Raw genomic sequence first — 24,611 nt, 5'->3', positions numbered from 1 at the left:
AATATATTCATGTAAATTAAAATTTTTAACAGTGTTTGTTTTAGCTCCAAAAACCATCTGATTGTATCCGTTGTGCTAAAAGCAGTTAGCCTATCACCAAAGCTATTCAAGGCTAAAACAGCATTTCAGTGCTTAACATGTCTGAGCAGAATCAATAACCTCAACAACAGATTAAAAGCAATATCTTTGCTATTATTGTGTTGAATAATTTAGCATTTTTAGGCTTGAAAATGTTTTTGTCAAATAAGATTTTCACAGTAAAAGTGTATTTAAGCCACCATGACTATTCAATTTTTACCAAACTGCTCAAGTACATATAATATAATTACATCTTAATTTAAACATCTGACATGTTTGACTAAAACCAAAGGCATCAAATAAACCAGACAGAAGATGAATAGTTCCATCACTTTATTGCATGACTCACTAACAGATCCTGCACAAGTGTTTCAGCACTGCATAAAAAAAAAAGGGTCAAGAAATTGCATGATATTTACAATAGATGAATCACTATTACCACTTATACATTATGTACATATTAGTCTCTGGTTTGCTATGACAGTAGTTATAGTATGAAACATCTACACACATGACACTTCAGCTCTACAGGGAATTACAGTGCTTACAAAAAAAAAAAATTAAAATAATAATAGAGGGGGGAAAAAATTAGAAAAACAACTGGCTGGACTACATTCAGTCAACACAAGGTTAGGATGCATGATGGAACCGAGAAGAAACGGACGCGCTGCCCCAGTGGATGAATCCCCGTTCGCCTCATTGGGTGAAAAATAAATTAAAGACAAAATAGGCGCAGCTAATTCAAAAAGGCATCCTTTTAAATCTGGGAAGCACTGTGTGTGTGTAAAAAAATAAAAATAAAAAAGAAACCTCGGCAAGATTGAAAAGTATTGGAGAGATATTAAACGTGAAATAATGATAAACTTAATGATCTGAAACTGGTCTGAAGGCTCCAACCAGCTCTGGGAAAAAAAAAAGAAGTCAGAATCCTGTCCAACGTACAAAGGAAACTTTCAGACGCTCTGACCTATGACGGCACGTTAGGGCCATTGTAGACGGGAAAAGAAAAAAAAAAAGGTTACATTTCTGCCAAAACTCTAATTTTCAAGAAAAATTTGAAATTTCTTAGTTTGAAGAGACAAAAACTTGCCAGATAAAAACTCAAATTTCTACATTCATCTCAGGAATTTGAGGGAAAAAAAAAAAAAAAAAAAAAGACTTGTACATTTTAGAAGTTGAAGTCAAACGTTTGCAAAAAAAGTTTTCATCAAAGTAATCTCAAGCTTTCTAGAGAAAAGTTGAAGATTTTCAACTTTAGAAAGTTTCCAAAAGACGTAAATATTTGACTTTCAATCTCAAATGTGCAAGTTTTTTTCTCAAAAATTTCTGAAATAAATTTGAACATTTTTTGAGATGTATTTTTTTCCCTAGTAAATATTTGACTTTTCAAGCTCAAAAATTGCCCCTTTTCCCAAAAAACAGGATTAATATAAATTTTTTTTGGCAGAAATGTACTGGGTTTTTCCCCCCTGCCCATCTACAACGGGCCCAATACGCCGTTGGATTTACGGTCCGCAACAATCCGGCACGGCCAGAGGTTCAGATTGACCAGCGACGGAAGGTAACAAGTAGTAAGGCAGAAAGGCTCAGAGCACCAACTGGACAGGAATTCCAGGAATACCGAGACTCAGTCCGATACCGGAACCTTTCCAAAACACAAAACCGGATTTAATACAGAAAAAACTCCCAGCAGATCTAATCTTGTGGTCCGAACCTGAAGAGTTTCGCTTTAACCTCTGAAAACGTCTAAATGTAATTCATCTTTAGGTTTGAAAAAAATCAGTTAAAAAAATGTCTGCGGGATCTGGAGGAAAAATGTGAAAAACGCAGAAAGTCGTGCTGAAGGACGACGCGCGGAAACAGGAAGTCTCAAAACAGTCGGGACGAGACGCCACAGAACAGTTAACAGCTTTGCTTTCACAATTTTGATTAGTGAATCAAGAAATTGTTCTTTTCTTTTTTTTTTTAATAAACCACATCAGCCCGAGGGGCCGGTGTTTCAGTATCAACAGTAGTCAGAGAGAACGTCAGACTTAAAAACCTCCTGAGGAATAATTAAAGAAAAATAAAAAGTTTTCTGACCCAAATCTTTACAACAGCAGAAATCTCAGCAGACGACGGCAACAACGCCCTCAGTTTCAGGATGTGAGATAATAATGATGATGATGATGATGATGATGGTCAAAGGGAGTATTGTCTGTAAACGACCGAAGCAGGATGAGTTAAAGCACCGTGGGTCGTCGCCGTGACACTGTGGTTCTGGTTCTGCTCTCGTTCCTTCATTGAGCTCCCTGTAGTGTTTCCCTCTCACACCAGTTTAACAGGTTTTCTTCTTGTTCTCTTTATTTTGTTCCACAATCTCTGCTATTCTGGAAAGGATCTTTTTTTCTTCTTCTCTTTTTATTATTTCCAGTGCTGCTATTTAAAAACAAAATCTAAATAAAATAAGTGAGCTAAAACAAAACAACAGGTTGTAAAATTAAAACTTGTCTACAGTTACATGATCTATGGCTACCAAGACGACCAGAGGCCCATCCATAGTGTCCTGCTGCTCCATCTTCCATCTGGCACATTTGTAGATCTACAAAAAAAAAAAAAAAGACTATCCACCTGCATCCTGTCTCACATTTTACGCTATTACAGCATTCATCGTTTTGTTTTTTTTAAAAAATTTTCTCATATAAAAAAACAGATGTATAACACCTAGAGTTCTGCTGTTTGCGGTAATGAATGGACTGAGATTCTAGTTGTGGCCACACTAATCAGAAGTGAGTGATTATGACGCTGCAGCTCGGTCGGTGGGAAGTCCGGGGGCGGCGTTTCCCGAGCTGATTTTGTGCTTTACCACAGACGTTCACGTCAGTGCAGACTAGTACAAGAAAACCTGAAAATGTTCAAAAAGTAAAAAAAATAAAAAAAGGAGGAGGCTAAAGGTCAATGCTGAGCGTGTGAGAGGTCAGCACCATTCCCTGATGATGAATACGTACGGTGCCTCTGTTTGTGTGGCGGCATACTGTTGCTGTGGAGGAGGGCCCCTCTTCGGGTCGGGTTAGGCTTCCGGTGCTTTCCTCTTAGAGCCTTTGGTTCTGCTCTCCGCTCCGTCCGCCTTCCTGCAGCCTTTGGAGCGGCCGGCGGCGGCGCCGGTGGACTCTGAGCCGGCAGTCCGGGCCTGGCCGGCTCCTCTCTCCGTGTCGTCGTGCTCGCCGCAGCAGAGCTCTCCCGCCGCGGCCCCGGGGCGCAGCGCCCCCTCCTGGTGGGCCCTGCAGAAGGAGTTGGGGCAGAGCTGGCAGAAGGCCTCCGAGTTTTTCCCGCAGACGTCACAGTGATGCCAGGGGCAGTCCCAGCGGCCTGCAGGGGGCGCAGGAGAGGAAAAGACAGAGCCTCAATATTCCACATGTTCATATTTATACGTCATAAATGTCTTCATATTCTATCATGTTACAGATGAAAACTTTAATGCATTTTAGGGAGATGTGACGTGATAAACCAACACAAAGTAGAGTTGAACCATGTCTCCCTTAAAGGGACAGTACTATGTTTTTACCTTTTTATAGTGCAATCAAGTAACTTCGTTGCCTTCAGTTGTTCTAAAATGCAACTTAAAAGAAATTTTACTTTGTAATCTAAGACCTTGACATTGGGCCTCTGTCCCTTTAAAGACTACAGGTTTGTTTCTCATGAGGGAATAAAATCATAACACGATGGAAAGATGAAAAAAGTCAATTTTACACAATACTGCGCCTTTAAAAAGACTCGGTTCACAATAACAGATTGTTCTCAGCAGATGTTTGTTTCCCTGACTGAAACACGTGAGATCACACACTTATCTGAAACTAAATCAGTCCCACTAAAGCCAACTGAGCACAGCAAACACGCCACTAGATGGCAGCAATGTTCCCAAAACACACACAGACTGAGCCACTGCCCCATGAAAATGGGAGACATTCTTTTTGTTAGTTTTTAATCCTTTTGATTATTAATAGTTCATAGTTTCTCTCATGCCCACTGTTATTTTTGCCCTTTATGTGTAAAATGTTCAAAGTATATAAATGCCAATCTAATATGCATCCATCTCATATTATGTTGGAAAAAGAATTCTCCATCTGTTCTCTGCTCACCAAATGGTCGTTTGGTGAGGTTCAGGCAGGACAGGTGGTAAGCTTTGGTGCAGTTCTTCTTGTCGCAGAGCACCAGCTGCCCTCCGTCTCCACAGCGAAAACACTCGTCTTCGGACTTCTTCTTTCCCTCGCTTTTCCTCCTCCTGTACTTCCTCTTAAAGCGCTTTCCCTTTGGCTCCGTGTGGCCGTTTGAGTTCTGGAGGGGAGACACAGAGGAGTTGAGGCCGTCTCACCTCATGAACAGGCTTCTCCTCCACACGCTGCAAACTCTGAGGCTCACCTTGGGCCGATCCCCGAGGAAGCCGCTGCAGTTGGGAGCGCCGCAGCGGCAGATGGTTTTCTCGTTGCCGAGGCAGTCCAGGTTGTAGTTAAAGGTCAGCTCTGTTCCTGCGTTAGGGGGGGAACGTTTAAGCGAAGCAATGAGAGAGGAGGAAAACAGAAAGGTGCAGTCTACATTTACTGTGAACTCGTCCGACCTGCCGGTACGTCGCAGACTGCGAACAGGCCAACGCGGGTGTCTCCGTTCACAGTCCACTTCTGAGTCTCACAGTTGGGCTGGCAGCTGTGGTTCATGAAGCGGGAGTAGTTTCCTTTTGGGCCTGCGTCAATGATTCGGTCCTTTAAAAAGCCCAAACCGAGGGGGGAAAAAAAATAAAAATAAAATCACAAGTTACACTCCTATTGTCATTAGCGCAGATCTAGCCACCAGGTTTAGTCATTAACGGTTTGTAGTATCGACTACTGTAATGTTACAGTCGTCTGCCGCGCAACACTCCCAATGCAATACAGTTCCTGTAGCTCCCAGCAGAGGGGGGGGGCGCTGCTGCGTAGGAACAGCGCTCCTGGCTCACTGCAGAGCAGAAGGAGTCTGGGCTGGGTTCACCCAGCCTCCAGAACCAGAACCGGGCGGTTCCCCACTAATCACCTTGTCGATGGTGAGCATGTAGAAGTCGGTGATGTTGTTTTCGTGGGCGTACTTGATCCTGGCCCTGCACTCCTCCTCATCGATCAGCTCCCCGATGTACTCGTTCACAAACTCACCCTGTTGGGGAAACATACCCACGCTTTTATTTTGGAGAGACCGGACTGTGTTCTTTTTTGTTCTCCTTTAGTCCATTGCAATCAAACCTGAGAATTTGAAAGAAAGAGCTAAAAAAAAAAAAAAAAAAGTGTTCTAAGTTGGGCACATTTAACCACCACCTGCTGATTCTGATCTTGGCTGGAAGATTTTTTTGTTGCCTGAAATGTTGGGATCGCTAATTCACCATTTCCAAATTTTGCACGAACTTGCAATTTTCACCAGACATCACAACTTCCCATACAAATCTGACCAATCACCTTAACGTTACCTGTATTTTCTTCTTTTCTGACCAATCACTGCAACTTGGCTCAATTTTTAACCAATCCCTTTGGCCTCCTTTTAATTTAACTATGATTTTAACCATTTATTTGAAACTTTTTTTGGAAAAATGGAGCGTCTTCAGTCAGAGGCTTCTTCAAACTCGCTGTAACACAGACCACTACAAGCAATCTTTCCCGCCAACAGCCATGACTATCTACAATAACTGAAGAATGTGAAAGTGAGTTAGAACATGAAATTTACTTTTGGGATCAATAAAGTATTTTTGAATTTTGAATTGATTTGAGATTATTGTTTCACAATGTCTCTTGAAAGCTGAAACCTGCAAGATGAAAAATGTGTGACATGAAACGGTAACCTTTTAAAAAAAATAAAAATAGCAAAGGAGGAGAATTGATGCAGACTCTTCTCAGGTAAGGAGGGATGATAGGAAAAAGGAGACAGGACGGGAAGTTTATGTGCAGCAATTTCTATTTTTTAGTGAGACCATGTTATGGCAAAAATAAAGCTTAAACAAAATTCGCTACTGTTTGAAAAAGACGCAGCAAGAATTTGCAATTTTAGACCGCAGCAATTACAAAAAAAAACATGTCAACATCCTGAAGGGACTGATAAGTTGGTAACAGAGGAGCGACGCTTAACTGCCTGGTGGGCGGGTCAGTCAGTCAGATGATTTTTAAAGAGGTGGATAAGATCGGTTTCACATTCGGGTACTGGCAGAATGATCTCCTCACCTTCTTGATGTCTCTCAGGGCGATCAGCCCCCAGCCCTTGCCTGGGGTCTTGATGATCTTGGTGTCTGGATAAAGGCGCTTGGTGAAGTCCTGGTTGCAGCAGCGCTCCCCGCTGGGACACACCTGGGGGTGACACTCGTACTGCAGCATGCGGTTCAGGCACTCCGACTCGAAGCCGCACGGGCGCTCGTCGGCCGGCTTGCAGTTGCACTTGGGGATCTCGGAGATGTCGGCGGTGTAGACCTGGACCTTGCCGAAAGGTTTGTTGACCTGCAGGCAGAAACGCACGAAGACGTCCAAACCGAATGCCGCAACGCAGCCGCGCCCTGAGGGGACGGTGAGAACGGAGCTCAGAAACACAGCGGGGGTCTGGAGCGGTTCCCACCTTGATGAATTTGTACGGAGGCGGCTTCCGGCTGTTTTCCTGAGCTTCCTTGGCTTCCCGTTTTATCTTGATCTCCTTAAATCGAGCCTCGGCCTCCAACAGAGCTGAAGACCAAACAACACAAACACTCTGAGTTAGTCTACTGAGTCTTCAGGAACACGGTAGAAGAAAAGGTCGTTTATTTTTTGAGATTTAAAGGGGGAAAAAATTGTAGAGATGCACCAAGTGAATATTATCATTTGTATCTGTCACAATATTGATGCAATTCTAAATCATGTATATGTGACAATGTTCCTGATCCATAAGGACAGATCTATTCAGTCTAATTCTATGCTTGAGCAACATCCTGTTTTATTATCTACTTTATTTTTAGAATTCCTAATTGCTCTTTCTGAACCATTTGAAAGTTTGTTGCAGTTTATTTTTACATGTCTGACCAAGGCAGTCAGCCTGTTGTTTTTGTCAGTTTAACTATAATAATTATTTTCCATTGGCTGTTCAACTCCTAGTTACACAAATTGAACAAATTAAAGTTGTTTATACATGTTTGACCAAGCTAGTAGAGCTGTTGGTGTATTTCAATGAGCTGTACTTGTGTAGTTAGTAAATAATTGTAATTTAGTACATTTATGTCTGTTTAGAAAAAAAAGAGAAACGTTTTAAGTCAATCCAGCTGTTTTCAGTATCGGGTCGGTACCTGCTGGTACGAAGCTTCAGATATGCGTATCGGAAGCATCCCTACAAAACAAACATCACAAACCAACTAAACTGCAGGTTTTTACCGTTCTTAAAGACTTTGCCTATCCCGTTCTTCTGGTACTTGCTGCCTCTGTCTCCTTCCATGTAGGGAAACACTCGGCCCTGGTGAGTCCAGAAGTAATCCTTGGAGCCAAAGAAGAAGACCGGGAACTCTCCGATCTCGTGCCGGAGGTGCTGGATGTTTGTGGGGACGTTTTTGGGGTGGTGGATCTCTGCTGGCCACCACCTAGACAGGAATCGGGAGCAGTTAACGTCTTTACGCCATACACACCGGAGCAGGAAGCTTTCGGCCGTTCCTCCCACCTGTACGTCCCCAGCTTGACCCATATGATGTCTCTGTACTTTGGTTTCTTGCCGGCTCGGCAGTCGTTGCAGAACCAGCTCCCGTCAGGCATGGCGATGTTGAGGCAGTCGGGGTGGAACGCTGCAGGGCACGACTCGCAGCACAGCAGCTGTCCTCCTGCCGGACAAGGAGCCGCAGTTAGAGCAGAACGAAAACTCAACACGTTACTCTTCACCCGCCGACTAGTCCTTAAAGATGACGCCTTCGCCAAAACAATAATCCAAATTGTAGTGCTTTTAGAACATACAGCGCCCTTCAGAAATACTCCTACATTTTTACATGTTATCCTGTTACAAACACTTCAATAGATTTTATAAGATTTTATGGCAGACATCTCGTCTTCAGACCGAAATGTACTTTCAAAGGCAAACGAAGAGGAGCAACAATCACAAAGTCACAACTAAGAGGCTCAGAGGGGGAGAAATGCTCCACCTCAGGTGAGAACATTTATTAGTTATGGAGTCCAAACATCTGGTTTGTTTTCCACAAGACATGCAGGGAAAACGGAGGAAATTTGGAAGGCCAGCGAACAAACATTTGATTTAAAATGATCAAAAAGGTCCTGAACATTATGGAAGCGTGCACAAGCTTTAGAAGCGTTTTATGTGACAAATAATTTCATGTTCAACTTAAACATTTTTAAAGGGGAGATTTTCTGTAATGCCAAAAATAAAATGTCTGTTATAAAAAAAAAGAAGAAAGCAAGAAAGAAAGAAAACAAAATGAGGGACAAAGACTTTTTAACGCCTCGTAAAACCATCTGAGGTTCCGTTGGTGAAACAGAACAACAGGAAATGTTGACCCCTGGCTTTGGCTGGGCCATAAATCGTTTTTCAAATTTTTGGTTTTGAAGATTTAAATTTTGGAAAATGCACTCCTTGTGTTTCCACAGTTCAGAGTGATGTCCGCACACACAGAGCCGCCATCTTGTTTCGCAGAATCTATTCTACGACAGAATATAACAATATTACAAGAAAACAGTCGTAGTAAAACGAGAATAAACTACATTACAAGAATAAAGTTATAATATTAGGAGATTTTATGAGAACTTATGAGAAAAATTATCCAACCTTTTTTCTTATTAAAAAAAGCTTTTTTTCCTCATAATTTTATGATGTTTTTATCTGGTAAAATCACATCTTTGTTGTGCTAATATTCTATCTATATTATCAGAATTAAACAATAGTTCTCATAGGTTGAGATAATTCTCATAGAAGGGACTATTGAAATAAAAAAACACTTTTTAAACATATTTTCTGTAAATCAAAATTTCTTTTTCAGAAAAAAAAAAGTGAGGAAAACAAAAAAGATTAAAACTGGAAAAAGAATCTGGTACAATTTTTTTTTTTTGATATTTATATCTCCTAGTGTGGTCATTGATTTGTTCCCACCATAACTACATACTTTATGGGGTAATAAACATGGTTAAAATGGGATTCAGAAGAACACTCTCATAAAGACCCTCTCTGACCTTTGGAGCAAACGAAGCACCAGCTGACGTTGACGTGGCTGTGGTGGCTGTAGCCCTTCTTGGCGTTAAAGTGGTTGGTGCAAATGATGGCCGTGTTTGTGATCGTCTCGCTCCCGGCGGCGACGCACAGGTCGCCCACGTGGTACGCCACGGGGCATCGCAGGCAGCGCATCAGCCGTCCTGCGGCACAGAGAGTGCCACGTGCGGCAGGTTAGACCAGCGGCTGCTGAAAACCTGAAAACCAACCTGATCGACGGGCCTGACCTTTGGTAGCCTTCTGCTTGGTGCGGCAGCCGTAGTGGCAGCTGAGGCAGGTGTGGAGCGGGCAGCGGAAGCCCTTGTTGTCGAACACGGTGAGCGGGTTGAGGCGGACGCAGCCCTCGTGGTAAAACTTGCCGCAGTGGGGGACGTGGCAGCGCCGCACCTCGGCCTCAGACTGCTTGCAGATGAAACACGAGTGGAGTCCTGAGGAGGGAAGAGGCGGGCTCAATGGCTACGAGGAGGGAGAACCACAGTTGCTGCAGCAACAAGCAAACTGTTTGGGTTCCTACAGATCCCTGGCCAAAATTCCACTTTACCACACTTTCAAGGACATAAAGGAAAAAGTCTGGAACAACAATTTATTTTACTTTTCTGTCCACACATAAAGGGACAGTATCATGTGTTTTTCAGGCACAAAAAGCCATTTTATAGCATAATCAAGTAACTATGTCAATTGTTATAAAAATTCTACATATATATATCAAATATGACTTAAACAAACTTGACTAATTTAACACCTTAATCTTGCACCCCTATCTCTAAAAAAAAACTGCTGCTCTAAGTCCACCTGGTGGGGACGTTTCCAGGGAAACGTCAAACTAAAGAATTGTGGTTTTGTGGCGTTTTCTCTTCATACCCATGCTGCACTCTTGACATAGCAGCTTGTCGTCGGGTTTCAGGGTTCCACCCAGACAGTGCAGGTGGAACATGCCGCAGCACTGGCCTTCACATGCCACCAGGTCCTCACCGGCCACTTCACACACCTGGAGAAAACACACAGAGTGTCCAGCGTTTGGATGGAGGGAAAAAATATTCATAGGCGTGAAGACAAGAAGGTGTGAAGACAAACAAAGAGTGGATAAATCGCTAAAGCACTACCTGACAGACAAACTCTTTTTTCCTTTCGCCTTTCTTTGTCCCGTCTAGGCTGTCGCTTGGAGAATCGGGACGTTCTTCACTTGCAGAACCCTGAAACAACATGCAGGAAACCAATGAAATGAGGCTCAACAATAAAGTCGTTTCCTATGATTGTAATTTCTTAAAGTACCAAATAAACTCTTTTGTCTAAGTATATTATCTCTGTTTCTGTGTTAATTTGGACACTTGTGAGTAAATTTGATTAGTTCTGCCTGATTTTGCCTAAAACCGTCTCAGTGCTGCCCTCCTTAGGCAGAACAGTGCAGTTGAATATTCCTATTGGTCGCAGCATGTCCCTTGGCTCCACCCACTTTGGTGGATTTTCGTTTTTCTCCAACATTTGCCAAAGGTGGAGTTTTGCATCACAGGGAGGTGAGTTATGCTTTAACAACCAAAATCTTTGCTTTATAACAAATTAGGCGAAAACTTACAAAGATTTCCCATCAGATTGTCAACTTTATACATATGATTTAAAAGATTAACATGTTTCATGTGTAAATACAAGCTGTATGTAAAACACATTCAAAGGAAGATTTATTACATGGAAAATATCTAAGCAAACTGAACATTAAATGCAGCTATGTCATAAAAAAATTTTAATTATGAAAAAATTCAATGTTTTTGGTCCCTCACTTCAAAAAGTGAAACTTATTATATAGATTAAATAAATTGTATTAAATAGTTTTGTTTTAATAATTCATTTCACCAAGTTAATTCCAAACATCCTGATCTTTCCAACATTTTATTTGTGTCAATGATTATTTTTCTGCTTTCAGCCAATGAAATCATTTAAGATCACACTATTGTATCAAACCAATAATAAATATATTTTTATCAGAAATGGGAATTTAATTAAATGTTTAAGGTTATTTTCAAAAGGTATTTGTAATCTGACAAATGAGTCCCATCGGAACTCATTTAAGTTCATTGAATGACAGTAGATTCATTTCACAAATGTTTATAGTTTGCGGACGTCTTATGAGAAGACCTCTCCACTCAGGTGTGTGTGTGTGTGTGTGTGTGTGACCTCAGTGTCAGGACAGGGAGAGGAGCGTCTCTTCTTTGGAGTCTTGGAGGCGCCGGCCTGGTTCTCTCCATCCTGCCTTCTTTTCCTCCGCCGCTTCGGCTTCTCCACATTCTGCTCATCTGTTTCAGGTCACAAGTTTGGTTAGGATCAATTCAAAGCACACAAAATATCTTGAGCAGTAACTGATATTTAACATGGGGGAAGAAAAAAATCTCATTTATTTTAGGTGATCAAATCCCATCTGTGCGAGTGAATCAGACCTTTTGACTTCTTTGTTCGCTTTCTTGGTTCTTTTAGATCTTTAATGTCGGTTTTCTTCTTTCTTCTCCACTTTTTGTTTGTCTCCTCTGAAACCGAGGCCTGGGAAAGTAAACTTTGCGTGAGCGTGATTGTGTTAAACACCAGATATCTAAACTAAATCGTCCGCAACAAAGAGTCAACTACGAAAGTGTGACGCTGTGTGTGTTTACCTGCTTTTCTTCCTTCTTGCCAGTTCTTCGTCTCTTTCTGGGCTGCTGATCCTTGTCTGCTGCAGGGTCTGCTAGCGGCCTTTTACGCCTCTTCTTTTGCTCTCTTCCTAAAACCAAAATGATTTAAGATGTTTACCGTATTTTCCGCACTATAAGGCGCACCTAAAAACATTCAATTTTCTCAAAAGCCGACAGTGCGCCTTATAATCCGGTGGCCTTATATATGGACCAATATTGAGCCACAGCAGGTCTCACAACTACGGTAAGCAGACGCCGACTTCATTTTCCCCGTAGAAGAAGAAGCGCGCGGTGCACGCTGGGTTTTGTGTAAAGACCCCAAAATGGCTCCTATTAAGAGACACGCTTACGACGCAGAGTTTAAGCTCAAGGCGATCAGTGACGCAGTAGAACACGTGAATAGAGCAGCAGCCAGAGAATTTAACATGAACCAATCAATGGTGCGGAAGTGGATATTATGATTGCACTAACGTTTGATTTACCGTAACAGTATCAGACTGTTTTTTACGTGTCTATTGAATCGAGGAAAAGTTCCCCTCCACTATATGTTATACCTTGCTGTTGTTAAAAGATAAACTGTGTCACGAAAATACCACGTCACTTACTTTACCTCGGGGAAAATAATAAAACAGCTGTTTGTTCATTTTGGGAATGAACGGAGTTTTCAGAACGCTGGTTTGTAATCTATTAATAAAGTTTGACTGACCTATCTGACTGTTTTGTTGACATCCCCTTTAGCGCAGCTCCATCTAATGGATGCATAACGTAACCCCAGCCTCTACTGTAGCGTCTATTCTATGCGCCTTATATATGAAAAAAGTTTTAAAATAGGCCATTCATTGAAGGTGCGCCTTATAATGTGGTGCGCCTTACAGTGCGGAAAATACGGTAACTAGTTTGAGTAAAATAAATGATAAATTCATTTTTGCAGTTTTAGTTTTATTTCCTTCAATTTCAACCAAACAAGATTAGAGCTGCAACTAGTGATTATTTTAGTAGATAATTATTCTGATGATTAATCGAGAGAGAAAAAAGGTCACATTCTGCTAATTTGTCATTTAACCACTTAAGCTTATTTTCCATTAAAAACACAACGGAAAAATGCAAACAAATAATTTCCTTTTTTAAAATAAGAAACTAAACATTTTATTACTTAAAATACACTAGCAGGCAATGGCCCTTTTTTTTTGTCTTTATACTCCAATAAACGATTCATTGATTACTGAATTAGCTGACAATTTTTCCTCTAATTGATCACAATTAACCATTTCAGTCCTAAACAAAATTTCTTTTTCAAACTACAGTGTCTGGAACAAGTATAAATAACTCTTTATGAATCTTGATTAAATCAAGATTTGTCAAAAAAATAATAAAAATAGTGCAACTACATATTCTTTTCCTATCACTTCTCAAATCTGCATTAATTTTAGTTTAATCTATCATTTAAAAGTGATATGTGATTGGAATGTGATCAAATGTGAAAACATTGAGGAGGATTCCATAGTTTTGCAGATTTGTTATACACTGAGGGATGCAGACTGCTGTACTATTCGTGTATATATATATATATATATATATATATATATATATATATTTAAAAAAAGACGTTTTATTTTCATCTAACCTAGAAGAGCAATCTGAGGTAAGGCGTCCTCTGGGTCATCAGTAGTCGTGAGCGGCTTAGCTTTCCTTCTCCTCTTGGGGACAACAACACCGTTGACTGAAGACGCTTTCTTTTTCCTCGCTAGCTTGACGGGACGCTGAGCCACTTTGGGCCGTCGCTTTTTCTTCTGAGACTCAGAAGTTCGTGCATCTGAAGGAAAAGCTACGGGATTCTACAAAGAGAATAAAACATGTATTGAATCATTTTAAAAAGTTTGTACGTCTCACATTAAACCCAATTCAATTTCCAACTGTTCTTAGCATGTTCTGAATTAGTTTCAACCCCTCAAGAAAAAGTTTTTTGGAGTCATCAAAAATAAACTTGCCGGCAGGGAGGGGACGTCCGGGCCCAGCCTGGGTTCCGTCGCTCTGTGCGTCTCATCAGTGGGATCCATATTCAGCTTTTCCAAGATGAGAGGGTTCAGATGGGGCCCGTCCCTGTCGTAAGTAAACCCAAAGCTGTCGATGCGCTGGTCCGGTGCCATGCCGACAGCCTCTTTGGCCTGAATGACGCCCATGTTCCACTGAGCCTGGAGGTTACGGGGAACCGAGGGAGCCATCTGCAAACCAGACAAGACATGAACTCTGCAGCGTCCAACGCTTTGAGATTTGTTTTTTGTTTCAAATATTAAGTCTCTCTAAAGTATTTAAAACTCTTGAACTTAATCAGATTTTGTCACAACCACAGAACTTAACATTTTACTGGAATAGAACAGTAAAGTCGTAAAACAATGAAGCAACGGGAGAAAAGGATGTTACATATTTCCAAATGTGGTGACGCAACAAGTAGCCAAAATTAAAATGTCGCCTGGAGTGGGGGGGGGGGGGGGGGGGGGGCTTGAGGTGGTGGTGGTGGTGGGGGGGGGGGTGCAGGCAAGCGAACGAACGTAAGATGGGGGTGGAGGGGAGGAAATAGACCAGGGGACAGACGAACGTAAGTCAGGGGGGAAAGACGACCGGTAGACCAGGGGACGAATGTAAGAACGGGGGAGCAATAGGGGATATTTACGGCACCGTCGTTCGTCACACTCAGAAACTCATCTACCAGCCATGTACCGCCACGACGTTTGTTCAAACCGGGATGATACGACATTTATTCTGCGGTTCGTCCGTAAAGCTACACTTACACTGTAAGCGTTAACTACTCGCCCGCAGTGTTCAGTCTATCCACTCACCTGTATAAATATTCCCGCAGCGCTCTTCTCACCGTTCACTTTCAACCAGCAGCTCCTGGAGGAGAAAAGCTGCCGTACTCCAGGCATCACGCCAGTCATTTTAAGGATGCTTATTGGTCCCTCAAAAACGATGAAAACCCGGGCGTTATCATCAATCAATAAAATCCCCACGGGCTGAACTTGAAAATTGGACCTTATGCCGCTAACAGTTAGCTTTCGTCAACAACTCAGAGGTGGAAGTAAGAGCTCCGCGCAACGTAAATAATGTTCCGGCCGGAACACGGTGCACTAAATAACGAAACATAAATTAACGAAGCTTTGAGGCAGGTAAATTTTCCTCAAGGGATTTTAACAATCGAGGTACTCATGATCGACTTTGTCATCGTTTCATCGGATCTGCGGCCATATGTCTTGGACACTCGGGTGAAGAGAGGTGCGGAGCTGTCCACTGACCACTACCTGGTGGTGAGTTGGCTCCGGTGGTGTGGGAGAAAGCCGGTCAGACCTGGCAGGCCCAAACGTGTTGTGAGGGTCTGCTGGGAACGTCTGGCGGAATCCCCTATGAGACGGAGCTTTAACTCCCATCTCCGGCAAAACTTCGAACACGTCCCGGGGGAGGTGGGGAACATGGAGTCTGAGTGGACCGTGTTCCGTGCCTCCATTGTCGAGGCGGCCGATCGGAGCTGTGGCCGCAAGGTTGTCGGTGCCTGTCGCGGCGGCAACCCTCGAACCCGTTGGTGGACATCTTCGGTGAGGGATGCCGTCAGGCTGAAGAAGGAGTCCTACCGGGCCTTTTTGGCCTGTGGGACTCCGGAAGCAGCTGATGGGTACCGGCGGGCGAAGCGGCATGCGGCTCGGGTGGTTGCTGAGGCAAAAACTCGGGCGTGGGAGGAGTTTGGAGAGACCATGGAGAAAGACTTCCGCACGGCTTCGAGGCGATTCTGGTCCACCATCCGGCGTCTCAGGGGGGGGAAGCGGTGCAGCACCAACACTGTTTATAGTGGGGATGGTGTGCTGCTGACCTCTACTCGGGACGTTGTGGGCCGGTGGGCAGAGTACTTCGAAGACCTCCTCAATCCCACCAACATGCCTTCCATTGAGGAAGCGGAGCCTGGGGACTCTGGGTTGGGCTCTCCAATCTCTGGGGGCGAGGTCGCCGAGGTGGTTAAAAAGCTCCTCGGTGGCAAGGCCCCGGGGGTGGATGAGATCCGCTCAGAGTTCCTTAAGGCTCTGGATGTTGTAGGGTTGTGTTGGTTGACGCGACTCTGCAATATTGCATGGACATCGGGGGCAGTTCCCCTCGATTGGCAGACTGGGGTAGTGGTCCCCCTGTTCAAAAGGGGGGACCGGAGGGTGTGCTCCAATTACAGAGGGGTCACACTCTTAAGCCTCCCTGGCAAGGTCTATTCAGGGGTCCTGGAGAGGAGGGTCCGTCGGATAGTCGAACCTCGGATTCAGGAAGAGCAGTGTGGTTTTCGTCCTGGTCGTGGAACACTGGACCAGCTCTACACCCTCGGCAGGATCCTGGAGGGTGCATGGGAGTTCACCCAACCAGTCTACATGTGTTTTGTGGACTTGGAGAAGGCGTTCGACCGTGTCCCTCGGGGAGCCCTGTGGGGGGTTCTCCGGGAGTATGGGGTACCGGGCCCTTTGATACGGGCTGTCAGGTCCCTGTATGACCGGTGTCAGAGTCTGGTCCGCATTGCCGGCAGTAAGTCGGGCTCGTTTCCGGTGAGAGTTGGACTCCGCCAGGGCTGCCCTTTGTCACCGATTCTGTTCATCACTTTCATGGACAGAATTTCTAGGCGCAGCCAAGGTGTTGAGGGGATCCGATTTGGTGGCCTTAGGATCTCATCTCTGCTTTTTGCAGACGATGTGGTCCTTTTGGCTTCATCAGATCGTGATCTGCAGCTCTCGCTGGAGCGGTTCGCAGCCGAGTGTGAAGCGGCCGGGATGGGGATCAGTGCCTCCAAATCCGAGGCCATGGTCTTGAGCCGGAAAAGGGTAGAGTGCCTTCTCCGGGTCAGGGGGGGTGTCCTGCCCCAAGTGGAGGAGTTCAAGTATCTCGGGATCTTGTTCACGAATGGGGGAAGAAGGGAGCGGGAGGTCGACAGGCGGATTGGTGCAGCGTCTGCCGTTAAGCGGGCGTTGTACCGGTCCGTCGTGGTGAAGAGAGAGCTGAGCCAAAAAGCGAAGCTCTCGATTTACCGGTCGATCTACGTTCCCACCCTCATCTATGGTCATGAGCTTTGGGTCATGACCGAAAGAACGAGATCGCGGATACAAGCGGCCGAAATGGGTTTTCTCCGTAGGGTGGCTGGGCTCTCCCTTAGAGATAGGGTGAGGAGCTCAGTCATCCGGGAGGGACTCAGAGTAGAGCCGCTGCTCCTTCACATCGAGAGGAGCCAGTTGAGGTGGCTCGGGCATCTGGTCAGGATGCCTCCTGGACGCCTCCCTGGTGAGGTGTTCCAGGCACGTCCCACCGGGAGGAGGCCCCGGGGAAGACCCAGGACACGCTGGAGGGACTATGTCTCTCGGCTGGCCTGGGAACGACTCGGGATTCCCCCGGAAGAGCTGGAAGAAGTGGCCGGGGAGAGGGAAGTCTGGGCCTCCCTTCTGAAGCTGCTACCCCCGCGACCCGACCTTGGATAAGCGGAAGAAGATGGATGGATGGATGGATTTTAACAATCGAGGTACTGGAATCAATCGAGGAACCGTTTCAGTACTAGTAGAAAATTTACATTTTTCAATAATAATTTTGCTCTAATTAAAGAAAAAAAAAGTCCATCTGCATCTATCCCCGGTTGTGGCTGTTCTATAACATTTTTTGATAAAGTGGAGTGTTTAGTTGCTGCAGAATAAATAAAAAAATTAAAAATCAAGTAGTAACGAAACTCTCCCTGTTCATAAGGATGGAAAATGGAAAAGGTAACTAACCTTTCTATGTGCAGCGCTGGAGGCTGGTGGTTTGTTTCTCTGGCTGAGCTCCACATACTGCTCCTCCCCAGTGAAGGACACCATGTTCTTCTCAAAGACGAAGCCTCTCTCTGGAGCGTCACCAAAATACTGGATGTGGTAAAGGAGGCCTAACCTGCTGTTGAAGGCTACAGATGACACAAAAAGATGGACGTTACAGCAAAATGTGCCAACAGCATTATTTCTCCTATTAATAAAGCTCCGATGTTTATGGTAGTCACCTTTCTGTTTCTGTTTGAAGTGACTGTTGAGTTCTGGGTCTGTGGTCACCATGCAGGGCCACCATGGGTACCCCGACACTTTGGTCCAAACCAGATCCCCCACGCAGAACCGCGTAGGTACAGGACCCTCTTCTGTTATTGGCTCCGGCTGTTCGGACACGGCCACGGGCTGAGGAGAAAAAACAAAAGCATATTTACTGCTGGCTGACTTTGCTGACGCCCGTTACCGTCCATTAGATGCTGCTCTCTGCTTCTGTCCTGGCCAGATGTTATAGACAGAACAGCCTGCTGCTCTGCTCAGTCATTCAATGGCTCTCAGTCTTGAAAATAAGCATAATCTCATCTCTGCTCTTTGGGTTTCATTATCTGTTCTTCAGCAGAGCGTCACGGCAACGCCTCCAGCTTGGCGGTTATTGGCAACCGGCTGGAATAAAGACATTAACTTTCTGATGCGTAAATGTGAAACTGTAGCTAGTAAACATATATACAAACAAATATACATATGATACTGTATATTTGTTCATTTCCATCCCCTCTTGATTTTTTTAATTAAACATCTTTTTTGGTTTTCTATTTGGAAATTTTGCTAGACCTGCAACTAATGATAATTTTAGTAATTGATTATTCTAATGACTAAATTGATTTCTAAAAATATGCAAATTCTGCAGATTTTGCTTATGTATATTTTTAAAGAATTCAAACCTGCCACTTGAGTTTTGTGTAGATCATATTTACAGACCGAAGTTGCTTCTTTTTTTTTTTTTAATCTTAATTGCAAAATGTATATATCTTTTGTACAGTTTTGGCTTAATTTCTACTCTGAGTGTATTCTTTCAGCAAAGAAAGAATACTGGAGTATGTATTCTTTCTATTACTTTTATTTAAATAATCAATTACTATTTAAATAATCAATTCATTTTGTATAGCATTATCAACGGCTAAACCAGCAACATAAAACACTTCATAGAGAGATTTTTCCCTTTTGGCCTTCTACCTCATTTGCCGCATCTGTTTCTCCAATAACCTCTGTGTGGTCAGGTGTCTCCATGGCGATGACAGAGCTGCGGTTCAGAATAAGTTTGGGTTTGTTGGGTCTCCCCCTCCTTTTCTTCGCTTCCTGTCCCAAGTCAGGACCAGGTGAAGCGCTCTCAGTGGCTGTGACCAAGCCGGCCCCGTCTGCACAGGAAGGCTCCAGCGGGGGCTGCTCCGCCGCCTCCGGTACGGTCGCCTTCAGCTCGGCCTCGGCATGAGGCGTGCGGTTGTGCTGGTGGGCATCGTTGGTGGCGGGCGCCTCGTCGCCTTTCAGCATGGGCGGCTCTGGGGTGCAGAGCTTGGGCAGAGCGTCCTGGTCGCCGTTCAGCACCAGGGAGGTGAGGTCCTTCAGCCTCTCGTGGCTGTGGTTGTGGCCGGACATCTTCTGGAGGACGCCGTCCTGGAGCGTGGCGGCGAGCTGCGCGGCGGCTTTGTCCATCAGCAGAGCCGGGTCGCTGCCCATGTCCGCCCGGCCCTTCAGGGTGCTCAGGGACTCGGGCGGCTGCTTCATGCTGATCGGATTGGATGGTTCAGGCATTGCAGGCAGGGAGCTACCGATGCCGTCCATCCCATCTGACCCGTCCACGCTCACCGAACTGCAGCAGGAACACACATACACACCAGTTAAAGGGCCAGAATCATGTATTTTCCAGCCACATCAAATCATTATATAGTACAACCATGTAACCATGTTAACTTCCGTCATTTTAAAAATATATTAAATATGAATTAAAAGAAATTTTATATACATTAACAATTTGAAATTGGGCCTCTGTTTCTAAAAACTGCTGCTCTTTCTGAAACTCCGCCTTCAGGAAGTCATCACAACATGGCTCCTCTATTAACTCTTTAATAACGTTTTCACCAACATTGCCAACAGATGTGTAGTTCCACCAGGTGTTTGCTAATTGCTCCTGGCTAGTCTGAAGGAGCAGAGCGGGGGAGTCACAGGGGAGGGCAGCTCTGTGAGGCCAAAGTGCGGAAGTTTGGAAACTGCAGCATCGAGGAGGAGCTTTGTCCTCGAAGGCAGAGCTAGGTCCAGCTTAATGGTTGCCATGGGAGATTAAAGGATTTCTCAGACAAGCATGATAGAATCCAGGTAACACTCAAGGTATGTTTTTGATGAGGGAATAACATTATAAACATGATGTAAAGCTCAAAAATTTGATTTTCCATAATATTGGCCCTTTCAAACACAACAGGCTAATTCTTCTTTGATCAGACATGATGCCTGATTGGCAGATCCTCTTTAAAATGGCTGCTTTTTAAGGTGAAACTAAAAATAATCAAAACAAAGAAGCCTGAAACATTCAGTGAGCAATTCCCTCTTTTTTTAATGACTGTGCTGCACCACACAGTCCTCTCTAGCACACTCTGTAACCTTTAGCATCATTTATGTCAGCTGTGAGGATATTTTGCCCAAAGCTGAAACAAGACAAACAGGCAGTGTCTTATTTGCACGCAAGGTGTGTATTCACAACTACCAGACATAACATTGAAAATTGAATTCCAAACATTTTTATGAGTGTTACGCAGCTACCCAAATAGGGAAAAAAAACACATTCAAAATGAACGTTTGATTTCTCTTTTCATCTTCAGATTTGCTTTTCCACCATCCAGAACATCTGAATTGCCAGATGTGGCCCAGAAGCTGCCTGCATGATCCAATTTAATACGTCACTGGCTCTTTAGTTAAACTGTAGACACGTTGTAAAGTTCAGAACAGGAAAATGATCAAGCATGGACAATATAAAAAAAGGTGGTTCAGTGGCGGTGTGCTGCCTGGAGGGCTTAACTGTGTGTGTGGGCCCCTAAAATTCAATTTTATTTAAGGTCCCTCTCAGCATAGGGTCGCCCTGAGAGTTCACTGCAACAGTAAATTCATCTCTAAGCAACGGCGTTTGGGAAATTTTACAATAAACTGACATGGTTTTTACACATAATGTACGCAAACGGCATATTTAGAACGTTAAAACCTACATTATTAACATAATAAATAAGTGAAAAAGCACAACTGACGAGGTCTACTCCAGTTATTGTTCAATATATCCATTTTAAACATCAAATAAGGACACTGAGTAGCCGGAAATTCTCTCACCACGACATTACCGAGTTCCCTTGGAAGAAGAGCGGCTATGGTGCTAGCTGCAGACCGGGGCCAAGCAGGGTGAAGGCTCCCCCGTGTTCGGCAAAAGCCCCAGTGAGTGGGTGGTGAAAACTGCCACTAACAATCGTTGCAAAAGCCGCGGAAACTAAAGCAGCTGACAAGCAGGAGCGAAGCGAACCGGAGGCCGAATAATTGCTGAAAGTCAACGCGTTTCAGTTGGACTTAATAATGGAATCAACATTGGCGAATAATGGGGGTAACATTACCAGTAGCAGCACAAGAACACGGCTAAAATACTATACTCGGCGTCAAAACACCCGCTTTTTACCGGCTAGCAAGAAACAGGAACTTCAGCTGTCATGTCATGCAAGAGAGGCTCCGACTATAACCTGGAGAAAAAGGAGCGATGCTGGAAATCTCATGGATTCAAGCAAACGAGAAATTCCCTGTTGAGCCGCATCTCTTGTCATCAGGAGTCAGCCATTACACCGGACTCCAGCAAATAGACAAAGCCGCCTCCAAAATGCTAAATGACAAACTTATTAGCAAAAGGACTCAAACAACTCCTTGACAAACAACGGAAATAGTAACGGGGAGAAGGTTAATGTGTTTAAGTTGCTTAGCCATTATTTCAAAGTCATTCTTAATTGTAGGCGCCATGACAGCTTGTTGCAAAAAGCTAACCGTGGCTAACTTGAGCGTACCATAGAAGCCAAGCCAAACTGCTAGCTTAACGTTAGCATAGATAGTCGGCTTGCTAAAATGGAAGCCCGGCCTGAACAAATGTCCGCTAAAAAAACCTCATCCTAGCAAACAGCTTCGGACTGACACTGTCCTAGAGGGTCGCTTCTCTCTGTTTACCTGTCGAATGTCCTCTTGTGTGGTTAAAGGGAAAAATTGCTCATATTCATCCTGGAAAGCGAATCATTTCATTCAAGTCGAATAAAAAAGCTTGCGGGAAACTCAAACTCCGGGGCCGACCAGCGGGAAAAAAGCTCACTTCCGATTGGTCGCGAGCAGAGCTGCGAGTATCCAACCGGTTCTTTCAAAAAAAATCCAACCGTAGAAAGGAGCTGGCCTCGGTGTCCCCTCTGCTTTCATACTACTTTTTTTTTCCTTTTTTAATTTTACAAATATGCACAAAATGAAACCCACGTCATTTAAATACAATAAAGATATGACCGAAAATCAAAACTTTTAATCAAAGCTCACCTGCATAAGTGAATGGTATTCAAATATAGTTGCTTTTCTAAATATGAAAGTTTTGCTTTAGAGTTTGCTCATTTGTTGGATTACTTTTACTTTTGCTTTTGTTGATCTGTCTTAGGCAATTATAATTTTGGGTGAAAACGTTATTTTGCAGTCTACTGCTAGCTTTATTGGTGGCATAATTCAAATCAAAATGCTTTGTTAATTCCAACAGGAAATGAAATGTTCTTGTAACTCATATTATCTAAGAATCTTCTGAACTGTTGTAGATGCCTATGGGCAGGAAGAATCTCCTGTAGCAGTGCGTTACAGCAACCCTGAAGAAGCCTCTGACTGAAGACTATTGTTGTATAGTTTCATGACGAGGATGTTCAGTAATGTTTCCATTGTACAAATAATTGCTCTGTGCACAGTGCCTTATTTACTGTTGCATCTCTGATCCAGTCTGTTGTCCAGGTGAACAGCGAGGTACACATACTCCACTTCTTCTCGCAGTTTGACCTCACCCTGTTCTGTGGACTGTCTTCCTGTCTTCTGGCTCTTATTTACAGGCTGGATTTAGGGGTGTATGGGCCCCTTGCCCTAGAGTAGTAGTAAAATGTTTCTTTTTTTTACCCCTCCAGGGGATCTTTTGTGGGCTCTAGTGTCCCTTATATGATAGTAGGCTGACAGGAAATGGGGAAGGAGAGGGGGGAAGACATGCAGCAAATGTCGTTGGGTCCAGGAGTCGAACCTGCGACGGCCGCGTCGAGGACTCAAGGCCTCCAAATGTGGGTCGCGCTAACCCCTACGCCACCACGGCACGCCCCACAAGTTTCTTTTTTATATACATATTGAGATGGACTGAACATGTTCAAAGTTTTAGGCCAAACTCTAAAAATGTATTTGTCTTTTTTTTTAAATTCCTTTTAAATAATGGAATCATTTCTATAAATGTCTCCATCCATAGAAAAACACACACACACACACAAAAACAACTATACTACGCTACACCAGGCTTGCATGGTGTAATACTGACACTGATATAAAGAAGGGATACATGGAACATGTACTCATAACTTGCTGTTGTTGCACAAACATCAAACTAAATGCATACAGAAATAGGACCATAAGTTTTCTTTTAGAACTTCTTGTGGAAATCCATAAGTCTGGCTCATCAAGTTTTCAAATGCCTGAAGTTGCCTCATTCATCAGTCAAAATGATTGTATGCAAACACCATTGAAATATCCTCATATGTAGTCGATGTAGTCATAATGTCGAGATGAACATATTTTGATGTGGAACATGTACAACAACACTAAGACAAAACCCAAAGACTTTGTGAAGATCCCCACTGAAGTTGGTAAATGAGTCATATCCACAGTGGAACAAGTTCAGTACTGACATAGGCTAAAAGGCCACTCATAGAAGAAGACTCCATTATGCCCAAAACAACATGCAAAGCCAAATTACAGTCAGCTAATGCACTCAGGAACAAAAACCTTATTTTCAGAAATAGATTGAAACTTGAAGTGTTTGGCCATAATGATAATTTGAAGGAACGCATCATCCCGGCTGTTAAGTATTTTGGTGGCGTCGTCCCACTGTGTGGGAATTTTACTGCCGAAGGAACTAGTGCATTTCATAAAATACACGATGAGGAAATATTAAGATCATTTAAAGCTTGAACACAAATGGGTCTTTGAAATGGACAATAACCTTAAGCAGATCACCAACTTACTTACAAAGTGGCTTAGTGACAACAAAGTTAATGTTTTGGAGTGGCCATCACAAATCCCTGATATAAGTTCAGGCCATTTAAAAGTCTAGGTCAAATTAAACAATTGAAATGTAAAATAAACAAGTCTTTCAATATTCTGAAAGTGCGGGCATAGCGCCACCTTGTGGTTTGGCAGTTTTCTCTGTGGCATGTGTACACTGTAGGCCTGAGTCAAAGGACTCTGCTTCATTTTGTCCAGAATTTGAAATGTTTGAGTTTCACACTGGAAAAACTTCAGTTCAGTTAATTTCAATTCAGCTCATATCTATGGAAGCCCATTTCCATGGGCTTCCATACATATATATATAGCGCTGACAGTGAGTGTTTCCTCTGGCCATTCTACAAAAAAAAACAACAACAAAAAACAAACAAATAAACAGTAGATGTACAGAACCTATTTAGTTTAATCATAAAGACACATAAAAAGTGAGTCACGCTAAATTTTAGTGTAGTAATACAACCATGCAGTGAGTCAAGTTCAGCTCAGTTAAAGTTGGCGAAATGTTTTTTATCTGAGGAAACCGAGC

General features: G+C 43.5%; 1 protein-coding gene across 3 annotated transcripts; it reads right to left on the bottom strand.

Annotated features, from left to right (window-relative positions):
• Positions 1 to 394: 394 nt before the first annotated feature.
• nsd2 (nuclear receptor binding SET domain protein 2) lies at positions 395 to 22,906 on the bottom strand. 3 transcript variants are annotated; one of them, XM_028001162.1, is made up of 24 exons: positions 21,107 to 21,963; positions 18,971 to 19,604; positions 17,977 to 18,145; positions 17,717 to 17,883; positions 13,931 to 14,164; positions 13,567 to 13,777; positions 11,925 to 12,031; positions 11,715 to 11,814; positions 11,455 to 11,573; positions 10,389 to 10,478; positions 10,147 to 10,273; positions 9,513 to 9,713; positions 9,249 to 9,428; positions 7,738 to 7,894; positions 7,458 to 7,660; positions 6,676 to 6,779; positions 6,291 to 6,560; positions 5,122 to 5,238; positions 4,673 to 4,814; positions 4,477 to 4,583; positions 4,197 to 4,392; positions 3,066 to 3,426; positions 1,462 to 2,962; positions 395 to 1,364 (listed from the first exon to the last, which is right to left on the bottom strand). In XM_028001162.1, exons 1-22 carry the CDS (start codon positions 21,112 to 21,114, stop codon positions 3,128 to 3,130), a joined length of 3,942 nt encoding a protein of 1,313 aa, XP_027856963.1. In that variant the 5' UTR covers positions 21,115 to 21,963; the 3' UTR covers positions 395 to 1,364; positions 1,462 to 2,962; positions 3,066 to 3,127. The 3 variants fall into 3 exon arrangements, with proteins under 3 accessions (XP_027856963.1, XP_027856964.1, XP_027856962.1); XM_028001163.1 differs by lacking the exon at positions 21,107 to 21,963 and adding an exon at positions 21,977 to 22,906 and having other exon boundaries at positions 1,462 to 3,426; XM_028001161.1 differs by having other exon boundaries at positions 1,462 to 3,426.
• Between the last annotated feature and the right edge of the window lie 1,705 nt (positions 22,907 to 24,611).

Source organism: Xiphophorus couchianus, chromosome 19 (assembly GCF_001444195.1).
Source record: "Xiphophorus couchianus chromosome 19, X_couchianus-1.0, whole genome shotgun sequence".
NCBI classification, from domain to species: domain Eukaryota; kingdom Metazoa; phylum Chordata; class Actinopteri; order Cyprinodontiformes; family Poeciliidae; genus Xiphophorus; species Xiphophorus couchianus.
Note: the sequence above shows the minus strand (reverse complement) of the source record. Positions and strands in the feature narration are given on the sequence as shown.